This window comes from Triturus cristatus, chromosome 3_2 (genome assembly GCF_964204655.1).
Source record: "Triturus cristatus chromosome 3_2, aTriCri1.1, whole genome shotgun sequence".
NCBI classification, from domain to species: domain Eukaryota; kingdom Metazoa; phylum Chordata; class Amphibia; order Caudata; family Salamandridae; genus Triturus; species Triturus cristatus.
The window spans coordinates 653,694,705-653,713,812 of record NC_140584.1 but is presented as its reverse complement, the minus strand read 5'-3'; the positions used below and the strand labels follow the sequence as shown (position 1 = coordinate 653,713,812).

Here is a 19,108-nt window from a genome sequence, read left to right as displayed (position 1 = left end):
GGCACCTAGACCTTCTCTTGGATCCGTTCCCAGATCCGGATCGGCACCGGTCATACCCACTCGACCATTCAAGATACTGCATCTGACACCGAGGCCATCGACATCACTGAAGTCCACCAGCGGCGCTTTCCCCATCCTTATTGCAGACCACACCGAGCCAGCTGGGTGTCCACTGACGCCGAGACCGGTGCGGATGGAGTTGTTGGTCTTCATACCATAACCTGTGCCTTATCCTGAAGGTCTAGGATTGGATGAGGATTGGAAGGGGCAGCAGGCTCCCTTAGAAATCCTGCTTTACAACACGGAAATGGACTGGTACCAGGACCTTGGTGATGCCAACGGTTTAGATATGCCAGAGCCTGGCATGCTGTCTACCCCTAACCTGGCTACGGAGGAGGGGACTTCATTTGCAATGGTGGTATGTAGGGCTGTGGAGGTCGTGGACCTGCAGTTTCCTACTTTGGCCATCAAGACCAATGTCTTGACAGAGGTCCTGCAGCCTGGTGTGTCTACTTCAGAACTCTTGCTGCCATTTAATGAGGCCTTGACAGATGTTCTTCTGGGCACCTGATCCATACCCAGCACATGGGCTCCTGTGAACAGAACTATCGCCCACCGCCATCTCCCTGCACCTGGGTGACCCAGTTGTCCTCTCCAGCTACCCAACTCCCAAAAGCTTTGTGGTTCAAGCCTCTACTTCACAAGCTGCGTTCTCTTCTGCACCCCCCAGATAGGGAATCCAAAAGGCTGGACAGCTTTGGTAAGAAGATCTTCTCTTCGACCAGCCTTGTATTGCGGTCACTAAACACTGCATGCTTCTTAGGCCTTTATTCCCATTCGCAATGCAAAACGGTTGTGTAGGTGCTGCCACAAGTCCCGAAGGAGGCCCAGGCTGTCCACTCCCAAACTGTTGCAGACAGGAGAGAGCAGCAAAGTTCACCATACGCTGTGGCCTAGACATGACAGACTCGCTGGGCAGAGTGATTTCCTCGATGGTGGCTGTTAGGCACCACGCCTGACTGAGAACATCTGACTTTTTGGGGGATGTCCAAGCCAACCTCCTGGACCTGCCCTTTGATGGCTCCCGTCTCTTTGGAGACAGGATGGACGCGATGCTTGAGCATTTTAAGGAGTCGTGGGCTATGGCCAAGTCCTTAAGTGTTTCAGTGTCATCCCGGCCTGCATCCGCCTTTTGCTCCTTTTGTGGCTACGGAAGGGGCTTTCAACAGCACCAGCCATACCCAAGCCAGAGGTCCATGTAAGTTCAGCAATCTCTGTGTGACTGTGGGCGTGTTTCACCCCGACCCTGCGGATCAGGAGGCCAGAAGTCAAATCAGGCCACAAACCGCTCCCCCTCTGCCCCAAAAACTTCCTAGTCCGATCATACCAGTGTATGGGCACCACTGGTGGGGCATCACCTTGGACAGGTTGGTTTGGCAAATAGTCCGAAGGGGCTACTCCCTCCGCTTCGAGATTATCCCTCCCTCCATGCCTCCAACTTACGATCGACTGATGGAGGATCACCTTGTCTTACTTCATGAGGAAGTCAAAACTCTCATGGCCTAGGGAGCTATAGATAGGGTTCCTGGACCAGAAATAGGATGTGGTTGCTATTCCTTCCATTTTCTGGTTCCATAGAAGTACGGAGGCCTTCATCCTGTCCTCGACCTCAGAGCCCTCAACTACTTCCTCAAAAAAGAGAAGTTCAATATGTTCACTCTTTCCCAGGTTCTGTGTGCCCTGGACCTAGAAGACTGGATGGTAGTGTTGGACTTGCAGGACGCCTATTTCCATATCCCCGTCCTGCCTGCCCATCTATGCTATCTGCAGTTTACAGTGGGCCAAGTGTCCTTTCAGTTTACCGTGCTCCCCTTCGGCCTCACCATTGCCCCTCGAGTGTTCACCAAGGTGATGGCAGTGGTCGCAGCTCATCTGCTTAGATTCGAGGTTCCAGTCTTCCCCCATCTCAATAACTCATTGTTGAAGGAGAGCTCACCTCAAGCTGTTGTCTCCCACCTCCAGAATACGGAGAACCTCTTGCATTTGCTGGGGTTCACTATCAATGTGCTGAAGTCACATCTAACTCCCTCTCAGATGCTCCTTGTCATTGGATCCAATCTGGACATGGTGCAGTTTTGGGCCTATCCTCCGGAGTGGCGGGTCCAGGTTATTTATGCTATGATACCGATGTTTCAGCCTCTATCCTGGATCTCGCTGAGACTGAGTCTGAGGCTGCTGGGCCTCATGGTCTCCTGCACCCTGCTGGTAGATCATGCCAGGTGGCACATGTGGGCTCTGCAGTGGGACCTGAACTTCCAATGGGCGTAACATCGGGAAATGTAACCGACCTATTCCAGATCTTGGAGGGCAGTGTGGAAGATATGCAGTGGTGATTGACCAACCACGATTGTGTCAGATGCAGACCCCTCTCCCTTCCCCAACCAGATCTCATGGTGGTGACAGATGCGTCACTTCTGTGATGGGGTGGTCAACTGAGAGAGGTGGAGATCCGAGGACATGGGTCCCTGGCGGAAGTCGGGCTTGCTGGAGCTTCGAGCGATTCATTTGGCACTGAAAGACTTCTTATCCTCTCTCATTGAAAGGCTAGTTCAGGTGTTCACAGACAACACCACCGCCATGTGGTACTGCAACAAACAAGGTGGGGTGGGGTCGTGGACTCTTTGTCAGGATGGTGTTGGCCGGAGCAGCAGTGTATATACGTGGTGGTTCAACACCTGGCCTGTTCCCTGAACGTCAGGGCGGACAAAATTAGCCGTCGGTGCCTAGCGGATCATGAATGGCATCTTCATCTTGAGGTGGTGCAAGGTGTCTTTTAGGAGTGGGAGAGCCTTGGCTATATCTGTTCACCTCTGAAGAGAATGCACAATGTCAGCAGTTCTGCGCATTGGGGTTTCCAAGGCAGCTCTCTCTCGGCGATGCTTTTTGTCTCAAGTGGAGCACAGGCCTCCTGTACGCCTTTACGTCCATACCACTCCTGTCCAGAGTGCTCAAGAAGGTCAAGAGCTACCAGGCTCTAGTCATCCTTGTTTCTCTGTACTGGGCATGGAGAGTTTGGTATCCCGAGCTTCGGGAGATGAGCATCGATCCTTGGATCAGGCTTCCCCTTCGGGAGGATCTTCTGTCCCAGCATTAGAGGTGGGTTCTCCATCCAAACTTGTCCACCCTCTGCCTCCTTGCATGGAGATTGAGCAGTGAAAGTTGACAGCTTTTGACCTTACCCCTGAAGTCTGTTAGGTTATTCTGGCAGCCAGACGAACCTCCACCAAGTCGGTATATGCCTGCCGATGGCAAACATTTTAAAAATATTCTACAGAACGGTCTGTTGACCCCCCTGTCTGCCGTCCTATCTGACATTCTTCTTTTTATTCTTTTTTTGGCCCAGCAGGGCTCTGCTCTGGGCACTCTGAAGGGTTACCTTTTGGCCCTTTCTGCCTTTCTACGGTTGCCAGACCAGCCGTCACTTTTGAAATCTCCTATTTTACATAGATTCTTGAAGGAGCTTACACATCTTATTCCCCCCTCACCCTTTATCATGCCCCAATGGGACCTTAACTTGTTTCCCACCTCTCATTACCTGACTGTCTTTCTGGACAAGGTGGTGCTCCACACTTGGGATTCTTTTTTGCCCAATGTGGTGATAGGTTTCCATCTAGGGCAATCTGTCACCTTACCTACCTCCTATGATGATCCTCATCCTTCCAAGGAAGAAGAGTGAATCCACCACCTGGACCCAAAAAGTGCATTATCGTTCTATCTTGATCAAACTAATGAGATCCAGGTGGATGACCAACTCTTTGTATGGTACATTGGAGCAAATAAGGGTTGTGCTGTGCAGAAGAGAACCATCCCCTGTTGGGTTATTCTTTGCATAAACATCTGTTATCCCTTCGGCAAATTAACAGCCTCCTGAAGGCCTTAGAGCTCATTCAACCAGAGCTAAGGCAGCCACCAGAGCTCTTCAGCGTAGTGTTCCAGTCCCTGATATCTGCCAGGCGGCCACATGGGCATCCCTGCACAGGTTCACCAAACATTATTGACTGGATAATCAAGTCCGTAGGGAAGGCCTCTTTGGCCATTCGGTCCTACAGAACTTTTCTGGTCTAACACTTTTCCGCAGTCCCTCCTTCGGGGATGGTATTGCTTGGGTACCTGTTCTAAGGTAAGGAATCTGCAGCTAGTTGTCTCTATCCGATGGACAAGTTATTCACCTTTGGTAACTCCTTATATGGTAGAGACAGTATCTAGCCGCAGAACCATTACCCACCCACCTATCCTCCCCGGACTGTGTATCACTTTTTAGCATCAGGGTTGTTCCCCTTCAAGGCCTAGTTGTCTTTTAATACACCCTGGTCAGTCACTTTATGGGTCTGCGCTTCAAGCGTGGGAAATCGTAAAAAGTACTGATGTCAGCGCACTGAGGTGGCGTTTTTATAGGCAACGCGGACATCGGAACGAACCCGATGCCTACGACTTCAAGCAGAATAGTTTGATAGCAGGGTTGCTGCTATCAAAAATCTTCTGGTCCAGCCTGATGCCTGGAAGTTCTGAGGTAAGCAGTCTGCGGCTGGATCATGTCGCAGATAATGCGTAATTGAAGGTAAGTAACTTGTCCTGTAGGTTGCTACATCCATGCCTTAGAGGTATGTGAAAAACTTTCAGTTACCAGCCTGCCTGACCATGTTAAAAAGCCTTTCTCTGACCTGGTGAGTAATGGTGAGGTTCTTTCAAAACAAAAAACATTGGTCTATAACTTGTGCCCTGTGGAACACCCTCACGGGGCAAATACCAATCACCATCCAGGCTCACTGAAGACTTGCTACCATTTAGTCACTTTTTAAGATTAAGACAGAATTTCAAACACAAAGTGATTTAATCAGGGAGGTAGAAATCTTAATCCATAAACGCTTGATTAGACGCTCTGCTAAGAGTGCATGGTACCGCCCACATGAGACTCTACTAACGTCTTATGCAAAACAGGAATCCAATGGACTTGTCTGCATCACTAATTTGTCTCCAAGTTCGAACTTCATCTCCAAAAGTATTAGAAAACATTGCCATATTGTAGCAGCTGAGATCCTTGCGTTTGAGCCACCTATGTTTGCTAACAAGTTGGGAAGGAACTTAAAAGACTACCTCGGCTGTGCAGCCATACCATCTCCCAGACCAGTTCATGCCATTACGGAGTGTTGGGGCCTTTTCCCCATGAAAGGAAACTACAAATGTGACCAATGTATTTTATGTCATTTTTGCATTGAGACAAAAGAATTTGCACATCAGCATTTCACTACATCTTTGTTATTTTTCTCCGACTGCAACACCGCCAATGTAATATATGATATTCTATGCCCTTATAACCTACTTGTCATTGACCAAAGCATACAAAAAATAAGGATTTGCATATTTAAGCACAGAAGTCACATCGATGCATGGTTCTCACTGCCCCTCTAGTGTCACATTTTTTAGAGTTTGGACGTTGCGAGAACGACTTGTGGTGGCAAGTTATCAGCACCGTTTCCACCCTTGAGAGAGAAGGCGACATCGAATACCTATTAAACGATGAGGAATGGCATTGGATTCTTCGTTTGGTCACTATACGCACTGGTCTAAATCATGAGGGAGATTGCACATTCTTGATTTAAAATGAATTCTCATGCAGATACTATATGGACTCTCAATTCTTGTTCCTCCTGCTTTTTTGGTTTTCACAATGTACATATGTTATTTTTGTTCTGTTTCACATTTTTTTTATTGTACTGTCCCAAATATTTTATAGTAAGTGTACTTATGCTATTTGATTTTAGGTTTTCAATGTCTTTTAAACCATTTCAAAATAGCTTTCAGTACTTCTCCCTTTCCTGTCACTGGGCCTAGTCTGTCTTTAGCTTCTTTATTTTAGTTCTTGGTTCTTCCTTTCTTTCTGTTGCTTACATTAACAGGCATGCTTCCCTCTCACACTCCCCCATGAGAACTAATTGTCCTGAAAGGACTCCATGCTGCCAGTCGGCGCTACCAGTGCATCCCCATTTTTGGGCTGATTCCAGCCCCGTGAAGGGATCCGGAACCCAACCTTGAGACCCAGACCCCACACACTCCCCACTGTGGGCTGATTGGGATCCAGCATTTTTTCAGCTCAGGTCAGTGCCTCTCCTAGTACTGCACACTCTCTCCTTCATCAGTATTACCCATTTCAAGGGTTTTAAGCAGCTCTTCTTTCCATTCTTTTTATGTAGGTCCTTCCTGGCCGCCCATGTTTTTGAAGCTTGTCATAGGGTGCCCCTTCTTTAGCAACTGTATTACCCTTCATAATGTTGGTACGGTCGCATATGTATTGCCTATGCCTTGTGCTGGCTCACTTTTCTTTTTCTTACCCTCACACTGATCACCCTTTCTCTATTATTGTTTCAGTTCCCTCTCACAGCTCATTATATCCCCTAAGTCCTGATGATTATTCCGCCATTTTTTATTGATATCGAAACGTTGTCGACTTTAAAAACACGGACCCTATATGATTGTTGAGAACTTGCTGTAACGGGCCGTGCTGTTCCTGTATTTGTTGATACACTTGTTGATCATGATTTATCACTTAAGTGTATCACCTCAAAAGAGAGCACTGAGCATGAATGTTTTGCACCAGTATTCACTATGCCGCTATGTGTCTTGAAATCGTTTTTCATAAACTCCTTTGATTAAATTATAGTCGGCATTTAATTCTTTGTTTCAAAAGTATTGTTACAAGGGACTAGTGTGTTTTTTGTTATACTGGGTCCAGCATTGGTAATTCCACCATCATTTTTGAAAAAATCATCGTTTGTTCTAGTACTGTGCAGTCTCAAAAAAGACAACTGTTTCAATTCATTCAAATACTATACTAACTATGTTGCTCCTTGTGGGCAGGAGTGTATCTAAAGGGCATTGCCAGTAGCAACAGGTCCAGTCTCTACCATTATCCACAGGTCTTGCCATTTCTAAAGTGCACTAACTTCTCTCTCCCTTTTTATCCCCCAGAAGGGCCTCCTATGATACTACCCACTGACTGAAAATCACAACGAATGCTGTGTCATCAAGTTGATCCTCCGAGGCTATGCCATTCCTTTTCTATTCTTCCCTCCAAATAACTCCCCTTTCCTTAAGAGGGTGCTTGCTGGCTCACATTTCGTTCTTAGAGGGGGAAGACTTTGCCTTGCCAAATAAAGAGTTCATAGGAAAGAGAACACAGGATTCTACTCCCTTTACTTGAACAAGAAGAATAAAGGGCTGAGACCTATCCTGGGTCTCTGCCTTCTGAACCGGATCATCCAGCAGGATACATTTAAAATCCTGTCCCTCAGACAGTTCCTGTTTCCCTTGAACTCTGGAGATTGATTTGCATCTCTGTCCCCCTGTAAGTATTCAACATTTGATTGTCTCCAGCCAAAGGAGCCACTTGAGTATCCTGAAATTTAGGCAGATGACAACTCCTTGTGACCTTATGAAGCTGCTGTGCTCGTTGCAGCTTTACTACTGTTGCAGGAGCCCAAATAGTTCCGTACTTGGATGACAGATTGGTAAAGGCTGAGTCCCTGATGCTGGTTTAGTATCATCTCCAGTGGAAAGTGACTCTCTTACATGATCTGGGCTCTACCAATAGCATCCAGAAGTCTCACCTCACTCCGACACTGAATATGATCTTTATAAGGGCAGTCCTGAACCACCCTTATGGATGCCTTTCCTCCTACTCAGAGGGTCACTGATATTTGAACAATAATTTCAATGTTTCTGTCTATGGGTCAGATCCTCAACTGGCAGATGTTTCTCCTGCTAAGCCTCATGGACTTGTATGCCCTGTTGCTGTCTCAGGCTAGGTGGTGGATGAGAACTCTCTAGTGGTGTCTGAGGAGGCATTGGCTACAACTCCAAGTTAGTCTCTCAGCTCACATATGGATCTTCTAATAGGTGCTTCATTATCTTACCTATTGAAGGGTACCCAATTCATCCCTGTACTGGTTAAGCCTACCATGATCATATATGCATCCTCGCTGGATCTGGGGTTTTAATCTGAGAGACCTGACGACATGGGGCCATAGTGCCTGTTCATAAATGTGCTCAAGCTGCCAGTATTCCTGTTTGCCATAAAGGCATTTCTCCTTTCCATGTCAGGAGGCACTGACCAGATTCTGTGAGATAACACAACTATCATCCATTTTATCAACAAATATGGCAGTGCAGGGTGTGGCCCATATGTTAGGAGCTGATACTCCTGTGGACATGGGCAAAAGGAATATTCCCTCCCAATAAAGGGCCATCTGGCAGGCTCCCTCAACTTGAGAGCAGATCCCCCGAGTATTTCGCTGTAGGACTGTAAGTGGGAGCTGCACACTGAATGACTGAGTCAATTTCCCTCTGAGTGGGTTTTCATTTGTGGATCCCTTCAGTTTGGCCATAACAGAAAATAGCCTCAGTTTTGTTCCATAAAAATAAAAAGGGCAATTTGATGACCAAATGTACCATTTTACATTGGGTTGTCCTTTGTGTCAAGATCTGCCTTTACCAAGAAAGATCCTCCAGAGGGCATTTGTGTTCATTTGACCAGGGCCATGGTTACTACTGGAGCTCTATTCAGAGACATCCATGCTTCCAACAGCTGTTGGGCTGCTACATGGCCATACTTGCACACATTTGCAAAGCAATAATGTCTCACATCTCAGGCACGTAGTGGTGGGTACTTTGCTAATGCTGTGTTGTAGGATTTTCTTGGTTAGCTGCTCTTTCCCCCAATGCCTGAGAAATAAAACTGTTGGACTCATTGATAATGTGAAGAATTTGCAGAAAGATGTATCCATCAAAAGGAAACGTTATTTACTTTTGATAACAGTTTTTCAGGTGGATACATAATCTTCCCCCAAATTCTCGTCCACTATTTCTCCTCCCCAATGAGCTAGTGCAGGGATTAATAAGTTCCAAAGGTATGCAGACATACTATTTTATGTATTTTCTGCTGTTGTGGCTCTCTCAACTCCTCTCCGAATGCCTCAGTTAGCCTGGAAAATATACTGGAATGGATCTTAGTGTGTGACACTGGAGAGTCCTTGCTAGGGAAAGTTTCCGACCCAGTCCGAAGCCTTGAAGAAGTATTCTTAATTAGAGGAATATGTTGTAAGTTTATATTGGCTTATCAATCTAGGAAGGATCCCAGACGACTACACATAATACTGCATCTCCTCACTGGTATCCTCCTTGGATTCATATGAAGCTTGTCAATCTTTAGCTGCTAAGATGTTTTAGTGTAAAAATAAATGTGAAAAGAAAATTAGCAGTTAGTGCACTGCTGGCAGAGTCTCCTCCCACTAGGAAGTGCTCAGGGTTTCTTTCATAAAGGAACAGTGTCATGTAAGTCTTTGGTGAGGATCGTAAACTCTGATAGCACAAATGTGCTCTTCAGTGAAGTGTATTTTAAAAGTATTCCGGAGTCAACAATTGGGGAAGGATTTTAACAAAGTATGAATACAGGAAAGATGCTCTTCTGGAGAACCTTTATTACAGGAAAGTAACATTTTATATGTATACTGTGCAAGAGATGTTCTGTTATATTGTTTTGCAGTTTGGATGTTTAATGAGCATGGAGAAAGAAGGACAAAGGGCTACTAGTACAAAAGCATCTATGGTTAGTAACTTGTGCTTTTTCCCATCTACTTATGGTTGAAGCCATAATCTGTATCAGGCTTAGGTCAGAACACCCCACAATGCTGAAGGGATTATGGGTTTCAGTAAGGTTAATGTACTTAAAGTAGCATCCAGCATCCATTGAAACCACAATCATCTCTAGTTGTGATGAAGAGGAAAACTATAAATACAGAGGTCTGTCCTGTCAATCAGTCCCCTGTGGGCCTGGCAGCTATCAATAAATAGAAATGTTTGGCCTTTGGAAAGTCACCTCCTACAAAATATGCAAATTCATTGATTAAATGATTCCACCAAATGTATTGCTCCATACAAGGCAAGAAAGCATGGATGTGGTCCTTAAAATAGTGTCGAATCCAGGGTGGTCTCCCTTACGCTGCAGCTCAAAGATGTTCCATGATCTTTTTGAGTTACCAGCTCAGGACACAAAAATAGAACATATCTATCAGTGAACAGAATGAAAAACCACAATGTATCCAAACCTTTCTCTTTTCTCAGCTCATAATATGCAGAACTGACTCCCTCAAATCAAATGTCTTGTTCCATTGACCGTATAGATTTCTAAGCATTGCAAGTATCAAAGAACATTGCCATGGACCCTTGGATTTTGGTGGACACCATTCAAACTGCCGCTCCTCATGAATTCTCTCTCTTCTGCTCATTATCAACAGTCATCTTTGCCTGAGTTCCTTCAGGAAATTCCAAAGCTTTTGAAGTTGGCAGCCATAGCTCTAGTTCACTTGCAACTACTGAGCCAGAGATGTTACCTTCAGCTTTTGCAAAAAGATTCCATATGTGTATGTTCTTAAATTTATATAACACAAACCCATCTATATATCAACTCAGTGATGTTTAGGAGAAACCTATATCTGTTCAAGCTCTTTATTTTCAAAGTGCTGTTCAAGAAAGTAACACTGACGTAGATACGTTTGGCAATTCAGCTGTGGAATAGGTGATATGTCCTACACCAGGAGGATGTCTGGAAATCAATTTGTGGAGGAAACAGATCATATTTGGGGTAAGCAGAAACCATTACCAGTGTAAAGTACTCGTCATCTAATTATTTATGACAATAGTTACAGCCTTTCTGTAATGTCAGATATGTATAGAAAGGCCCTGAATGAATACCCTGTCGGCTAAAACCTTACCTCCCTAAGGTGTCGATCAATCCTTAAAGCTGTTTGATCTGGGATTGATAGTGAACGTGGCAAGTTCTTTACTCAACCCTGCTTAGACTAACATTCATATGGTCACTTTTGGATAAAGTTTCTTCCACTATTTGCAGTACACTACTCTTCATTTGAGATCTCATCCTCAGGACTTGTTGGGGCCCTGTATTACACTGGTGCTCAGTTGCTCTTAAACAGCGAATATCAGCTGCATGTCATCCAAAGCCACCTAATAATTTGTTGGCAGTTTTGGACACACTCCCAGTCTATGCACACGCCATTATCATATAAAGTAGAAATTGCTCTGCTCTGATGATAGCACATAGAACATATAGCTATCATGGTTCCCTTTAAGATTGTATGCACACAGGTACTCCTTACAAAGCATAGAGTTTGCTTGGAACCTACTGTGAATAATCATTAGATTCCCGCAGATGATCGGAGGCAGACATGATAAATTGTACCAATGGAAAGCGGCTTCTCCTTGACCCTGGAGGTGTTTCGCCATTCGGTACATGACAAGAGGACCACTATTTCTTTCCAGACGTTTTCTTGCCAGTGTTTAATGCCAACATTCATCTGAGGGCTGGGCCTAGAGCCAATCCAACTGGAATTTAGTTTGTTAACACGGTATGAGCACACTAACCACTTCACTGTACAAGTTGATTTAAAGAACATGATGTTTATCATGTTCAATAAGTAGTGAGCTTCCTCAGCCTGACTGCGTCTCTGCTTCCAAGTGGGAATCAGCAAGATATAAACACACATCTATAATTATACATAAATTGCTAAATTGGTTGTGATTCAAAGGTCTTTTGGAACAGATTATTTTCCCCATGTTTATTTTAGATTTGCAGGAAGCTGCTATTCCAGCTTAAGTTGATGACCACCACCATACTCATCATCCTCTGAGCCTAGCCACCTGTTATTTTTTTTATAGGTTTTGGGTGGTCAACCAGGGTTTTGGAAAAGAAAAATCTTAATCTAATACAGCAAGTAAATATTAGAAGCATTATAGGAGCATTTGGCTAAGGTCTGGTTACTGGGCTCTGAGGAGGGAAATTAATATATACTGTGTATTCCACAAGCTTCGTTCTTCTCTGTGTATCCAGGAAGATTCTTACAAGTTGTATCCATCTGCATTAGCTTTTATTAAGTAGTATGAGAAGGAGAGTATTTCTCTGTAAAGCACTGCTGATTAGGGCCAGCTTCATAGGTGACTCCACCTATATTCATTGTTTGGATATGTTGATCCAATTAAGGACCTGTATGTTGTTTCTTATGTTCTACCTCATAAGCCTTTTGAGCTTATGATTTCAAGTGATTTGACTAAAAACATTGAAGACCACTACTTGGATAACACTTAAGTCTGCTAATAGAGTATGTGATTTGTAGGTAAACCTTAGCCTGATTTATTTAGGGGCAACATATGCCCACTAGCAGGGGGCCAAATTAGAGACACTGGTTGTCTTCTATCAACCCATGGAATGCCTCCCATTAGATTTAACATATGCACTGGGAACAATTGCCCTAATTGTTTTGTGTTCTGGGTCATTAAATATAAGAGAACGAGCAGAACTACAATTGATACTCTCAGTAAACTACACACAGTGCATTAAATGAAATAGATATTCCAAAGACAGTGCCTGTGATTCTTTCAGGGCCAACTAACTCTCAACTGCCAGTCAGCAAAGGTCCCCCTGCAATCTCTAAATAAAGGTAAATCTCACTGAAGCCAAAGTTCTGGAAGTCCTTTATTTATTGAGTCCATACCTTTGCAAAGCCTGAATCCTGGAATCAATTCTTTAAGTGATCAGCGTTGCAACTCTTTTAAAGATTATTATACAGCTATTTTCTGAGTGTGTTCACTAAGGGCATGCTTCTTTTGCACTTATCATCCAAAATCCTATTGCAAACAATAGTGGACCACAACTATTTTAGATTTGTATGTAAAGGCTCACAGGCACTGTTCTATCACCCTTACTGGCCACAATATTCATCCCTACCTGCATGTGATCTTCATTAAAAGAAACTGTCTGATATTTACTTTTTCCATGTTTTCCTGACTCACCTGACCCTTACATTTTTGCCGTTCCCACCCCACTCTTCCTATTTGCCTAGTTTCTTTCCATATATTCACATATGCAACAAAGACAGCACAACTTATTTTCTGTGTCATTTGTTTGTGGTTCCTTTTCATCACTTATGGCAGCTCTTACCCAGAAAAAGCTTCAAAGACCTTGATAGTTATTTTGGTTATGGTCTGCATCCTATAGTATAGCTTAGTGAGGGACATTCCCCAGCCAAAAGTCATAAGTGTCTATGCAGCTATATCTGAGTTGGCACTAGTGATTTTGCAGACTTATATTCCATTTGAAATTATTTGCAAGTAAACCATGGAGGCTACTCCTGAGTCAGTCAGTTTAGGGAATACAGAAGCTCAAAATGGGTTTCAGCATTTGGTAGATACACACTTAAAAGATTTTAGGCTGACAGGCTGCAGTATGTTATCCTCTCATTTCTCCCATCTGATTGGAAATTATTTTCATTTTTCTGTGTATGTGGAAGAAGGTGTACATCACTTACAAGCACAAGTTACTCACCAATGGGACTCTTTTAAAATTTATTTTACATCACCTAGTAATAAAAACAATTGATGAAAGTTTAATTACTTTACAAGGTGCATACTATTATCAAATACTTTATGACCTGTGGCACATTCATGATCTCCAATGTACCAAGCTTCTTCATCATCAAAAGCCATATGTTTCTTAAAGGGCATATTGCTAGCAAATTACAGTATATTCTTACCTGCCACTTTACAAGTTAAAGTGCAGTCTTTGTCTGATTTAGCCTATTCTATAGTCTGTAACATTTCATAATGTATATAGCAAAACTGCCCAGACTCTTAATCCATAGTCTGCCTTATTTGAGTCGATCCACCTACCACTCCTACACTTTGTTATTGATGGTTTTAAAATGTTGGTGTGGACAGAGAGTAGAGAATTGGGCATTTGGAAAGCTTGTTGGACTGGAGTGTCACTGGGCTGCTGTTTGCAGACCGATACTCTTTGATCCCAGTACTGAATTTGAATGGACAAGGAGCAAGATAAATTCTACCTGTCAAAAAATATTTTGAAGACCGGGGCTCCCTGCAATGGATAAAGGGAAGAACCGGTTTTAGATCTGAATGATACATCGAACAAATATCTGGACCTTCTTGGCACTTAAGACTGTATTCTGCTTTTAGGAACAAGAAGTACCTCAGGTGTTAAGCCGGATTTGGTCGCCAAGGGTGGCAAGCCAGAAGCCAAAGGTAAAAGCACCCATAATACAAACTGGTAAGAAAAGGTTCCCTATTTTAGAGGAATTGGGAAATAAAGGCACACTCACTCCCTTTCTCCTATTGTTTGTCATTATAAAGTGCCTGAACAGATGCAGGTGACATTTGCACACCAGTCATGAAAACCGTAAAGGCTTTGGTAACCAAATAATAACTGCAATATTTTTAAGAAAACTAAAGGAAGTGTTTCTAGCAGAAAAAGGAAATCATCCTGGCTAATATTGAAAACATATTTATAAAAAGGCAACCCACACTCTCGAGGAAACAGTAGACATTTACTCCACATACTTTCAGTGGTCACTGTTGGTGAATAGATGTGGCAAGTCTTACATTCTGCATGTGTGTCTTTCTATGCACCCTGCTTGTGGAGACTTGCTAACAATGCCTGGGTACAAAATCACAATATTCAACCATATAATTTTGTCCATTTTCTTTGTGAAAATCTCCCAGAGCTTAAGTATTTATTGGGTTAAACTGTTATATTATCTGTAGTATTTTATGGTATAGTTGATAAAAGCCATAACAATTAAGCATAAAATAAACAACGATAGTCTAGATTTTCAAATACTTAATTAACACTAAAATCCGCGATATTCCTTTATTCAGGTAATCAGCACAATATACCTTATTAAAGTGCCAAGTGCCTTGATCTAACCCAGTCTAAATGTGCAATTTTCTTCGTAAAAGTAAAACATAATCTCATATCCACTAAAATTCATAATGAATATAAAATATTCATAATACAGAGTCAGAAAAATGTACACAGATTTGGTTTAAAATGACGGTGAGCCGGATTAGAATAATGTCTAAATCCTTTCCATGGGCACCAATGGATCAGTGCAATCTAGGAGGGCAGAATGATTATTGACCTCTAGTCTTATCATACTTAGATCCTCTGATATACTTGCTTGAGCTTAATGCCTACTGAACTTGTCCATCTTTTTACCTCTGACCCACCCTCCTGGTGCCTCCCACTTCAGAGGAGAATGCCAAAATACAAGGGTACCCACAAAAATGCCCACCATAATGTCTTTCAGGAGCCTTTTAGGAGCCTTTGGAGGCCAAATATTCCTTCTAAGAAGGTTTAATCCTTGCTAACGGGCACCGTCCATCCTAGGGGGCCACTTTTCTCCAAATCCGCTCTTACTTACACCCCAACTGCTAAGCAGGTAGCCCAGTACTAATTGTAACTGATATCATTGTTAACTGACGTTGTTTCAGTAGAAATGCCCTGGCATTTGACAATAATTGATTTAAAATATTCACAAATTTAGCACATCTCTCCAGCCCCCGAGGTGGTCTACTGCTGAAGCAAAAGGAATATGCCTGTGCACAAGAAGCAACTCCCTCTGCCAAAAAGATAGGTTTTAACAATAGACTCCTTTGATGATCTAGGGCAGGACAACAGCAGACCAAATGGAACCATGATTCTCGATAGTTGTGGCATAGCCTACACTTGATGTCACCCCCTAAGCCAGCCCAACGCGCGTTAAAATCTCCTATTGGGAGTGCAAGCACTCTCATCTAGAGGATTTGATCCCGAGTAATGGCATTAATGAGATCCGAGACATAACTTATATTATAGATTACAAAATTACCATTGCAGCATTTCAGTTTTGTAATTTCCCTATCCATCCTCCAACCTTTCTATTTCTGCCCTTCCCCACATGCAGTGGGTGTAAAGTCCATACATTTGGACTGTGTGAGATGGGCAACTAATATAGAGTGGCCATTCTTCTACTCCAAAGACTATGTCCTATGCATTTGTGTCGGTGTAGGGCACCCACATCTCTATATAGTGCACCACAAGGTGGTAGACTGTACAGAGAGGTCGAAGAGACCCTTATTGGTTTACAGAGGTAAACATAATACTAAAGCTCTATTTTGTGGTGGTGTGGGAGAGCAGTTAGGGTATCAGAGGGCAGTGTTAAGCATTTGTTGTACACACCTAGGCAAAAAATTATACACACACTCAAGGAAGAAGTCATGTCAGCCAGTGATGCAAATACCTTTTTATATACATATTTAGACCAAGAACTTTGGGTTTGAGGTAAATACGAAATACCCTTCTCAAGTTTTCCCTTTGTTTTTCAGTTCCTCACAACCACTGAAGCATCATCAACTAACTCACTGGCAATGTGTTAACTTCCCAACTCAACAATATGTCTCACTCACCCTTCGCCTTTCCTGAACATACTCCCATTTCACCCCATTTTGGAACTCTTCATACCTCTGCATGTACTTTTTGTAGTATTCCCTCCCAACAATCTCAAGGCCAAAGACCACCCCCACTATCGAAGTGTCTCTTTGAAGAACACATAGACTGTTTGTGCATTTTAGATCTGCCGCCCTTTCACTCATAACGCCTGTTCTCACAAACAGGCTCTTACATCTCCTTGCTTTCCTAAAGCAAGTGGGACCCCAAATCCCAACATTCATGATTCTTCGCATTCCACAGTCACTCTCCTTGACCAAGCATGCATGAATCCAACAATGGGGATAGCTCCTACTTCTAGGATGCTCCAAAGAGGCTTTACATCAAAGTAGACATCACGGTGAACAACCTTTACAACGCAACTGTTACAACGCACTACACTTACAACGAAATTTTTACAACGCAACATCCACTACAACGCATTCCATTACATAGCATGACACTACAACGCATGTTTAAAAACTACCTTTACAACGCATTCCATTACATCGCATACTACCTTTACAACGCATACCATTACAACGCAATCCAACACTTACCCTACTGTTGCACCCCCTGGAGTTAGAATAGTAATTTTTACCCCTATACTATGCGTTGTAATGGTATGCGTTGTAAAGGTAGTGTGCGATGTAATGGAATGCGTTGTAAAGGTAGTTTTTAAACATGTGTTGTAGTGCCATGCTATGTAATGGAATGCGTTGTAGTGGATGTTGCGTTGTAAAAAATGCGTTGTAAGTGCATGCGTTGTAAAAGTGTGCGTTGTAACGACATACATCCAGACATCACCAAAATATAACTGCAGTATTTGTAGGAAAACTGACGAAAATTCCACCAGTAGAAAATAAGAAAACAAAGCAGATATTAAAAACTACTTGTAAAAAAAGAAACCCACTCAACAACCTGTACGGAACAACATATACACGCATTAAAATTTACAAATGTAATTTACGTTGTGTGTCAAAAGTCTGTTCCGTTTCTGTTGATGCTACCAGTGTCGAGGTTCATGTTAACTTCTGAGAATGGGTTGTATTATCTGTATATCCCAGTAGGGAGAATGGAGACGTTTGGCCTGCACCAGCATCTGTGTGATATATATGTAAATTGGATATTTGATCGTGTCTTTCTTTGGGGTGGAACCCAGGGAACCTTGGCTTTGGTGAATACGATGGTAAGCAGCACGTAGTCTAATGATTGTGAGTTTCCCCACAAGAATCTGATCATGTGCCCACCTGCGACACTTCCGTCAGTGGCATATGAGTTCATTAGTTATGTGGTAACCGATGTTGAAGCTTTTTTACCATAGTTATGACTCCCAGCACTAGTGGCTAGTCACCAAAAACCTAGAAGAGTGCGGATGAAGATTTGTATCTTTGTCTGAGCTGACTTTTTTGTTTTCTGGAATTAACAGACATTCTTTAAAGTACCCTGGGCGTTATTGGGTTTGGGAAATGGAAAGAGGTTGTTTGCAATTCAGTGACAGGTCCTGTGGTCACATGACCCTGGAAATACTGTTTAAAGTCCTGCAGGAGATGCCAGATGGTTTGGGAACAGGGTAGGAAGGGCATTTAGCAACTGTCTTCCTTGAAGGAGAATGGTGGTCTGTTTGAGCAGTAGAGGGTGTTATGTTATATCATGTTATTAAAATTTCTAAATCGCGACTGTTACCCTAAGGTGTGCTGGCGCTAAGTACTGCCTAATTGGTTCCCCCGAAGTGGGGCAGCTATAATGTAAATAACCAGGTTTTCAACTCCCGTCTGAAGGAGAGGAGCTCGGTTGCATTTCTGAGGTGGAAAGGTAGTCTCTTCCAAGCCTTAGCGGCGGAGGTAGTGAAGCTCCTGCCACCCCAGGAAGCTTTTTTAACTAAAGGAACGATTACTTGTTTTGCTGCCATGGTTGGAAAGGATGAATACCACACACACTAATCACGCATACAGCACCTTCGACAGTAAAACGCAAACAGACAGCCTAGAGCGTGCTATATTACTCAACTGTGACAATACAGGACAACAACCCACAAACAACTGCTAACAATAGCATTATTGTGCTGTGCTGAGAAGAGGGAAGTTGTGTTGGAATGATAAGACTTACATTTTGAGTGAGTGGAACCACGTAAGACATCTACATATACGTAACAGGCCGCCTTTCTTCCACTTCAAAAGCACTTTGTGACACTCTAACCAAGCAAAAATGTTAAAAGCCATGGGTTTCAGGCAGACACCTTTCACATTGTGCCTCGCAGTGTATGCAGTCGGTGGTGCTATTCTCTTCCAGGTAACCACTGACAGTCCCTTGGACACTGCTGTGTTCACAAACGTCCACAGTTTCTGTCTGGAGGTTGTCTCCATGGAAGGAGGTAGGCTGAGCTGAGGCATCTTATGCTGTTGTGTGTGGAAACGTTCTGACCTGGCTTCTTGACTACATGGAAGTGCTGTTAGGTTTCTTTTGGACTAGGCTGACTTTGAACTCTTGTGGGAAGATATTTGCATGAGTTAGTTCTTTCATCCTAACCCCTTATGATAAATGTTTCAGTTGTAGATGAAAGATGATCACAAAGTGATCCCTAATTTCTAAAGTGATAAATCCAGTTTTAGAGAGACACTTTTCAGTCGGTCTCTGCATGGCTGAAAATGTATGATTGTTGTGGGAGAGGCCCCCGGTTGATTTGCATAACAAAGAAAAGAAGGGCCTCTCCGTGTGGTATTC

The 19,108-nt window shown here is 43.3% G+C and overlaps 1 protein-coding gene across 1 annotated transcript in view; it reads left to right on the top strand.

The window, feature by feature from the left end:
- The window catches only part of UNC80 (unc-80 subunit of NALCN channel complex), a 3,271,126-nt gene that overhangs the window by 1,759,229 nt on the left and 1,492,789 nt on the right, over positions 1-19,108 (top strand). Inside the window, exon 34 of the mRNA XM_085648598.1 lies at positions 14,098-14,163. Within this exon, the coding sequence (XP_085504724.1) occupies positions 14,098-14,163 (66 nt within the window). The remainder of the gene's footprint in view (positions 1-14,097; positions 14,164-19,108) is intronic.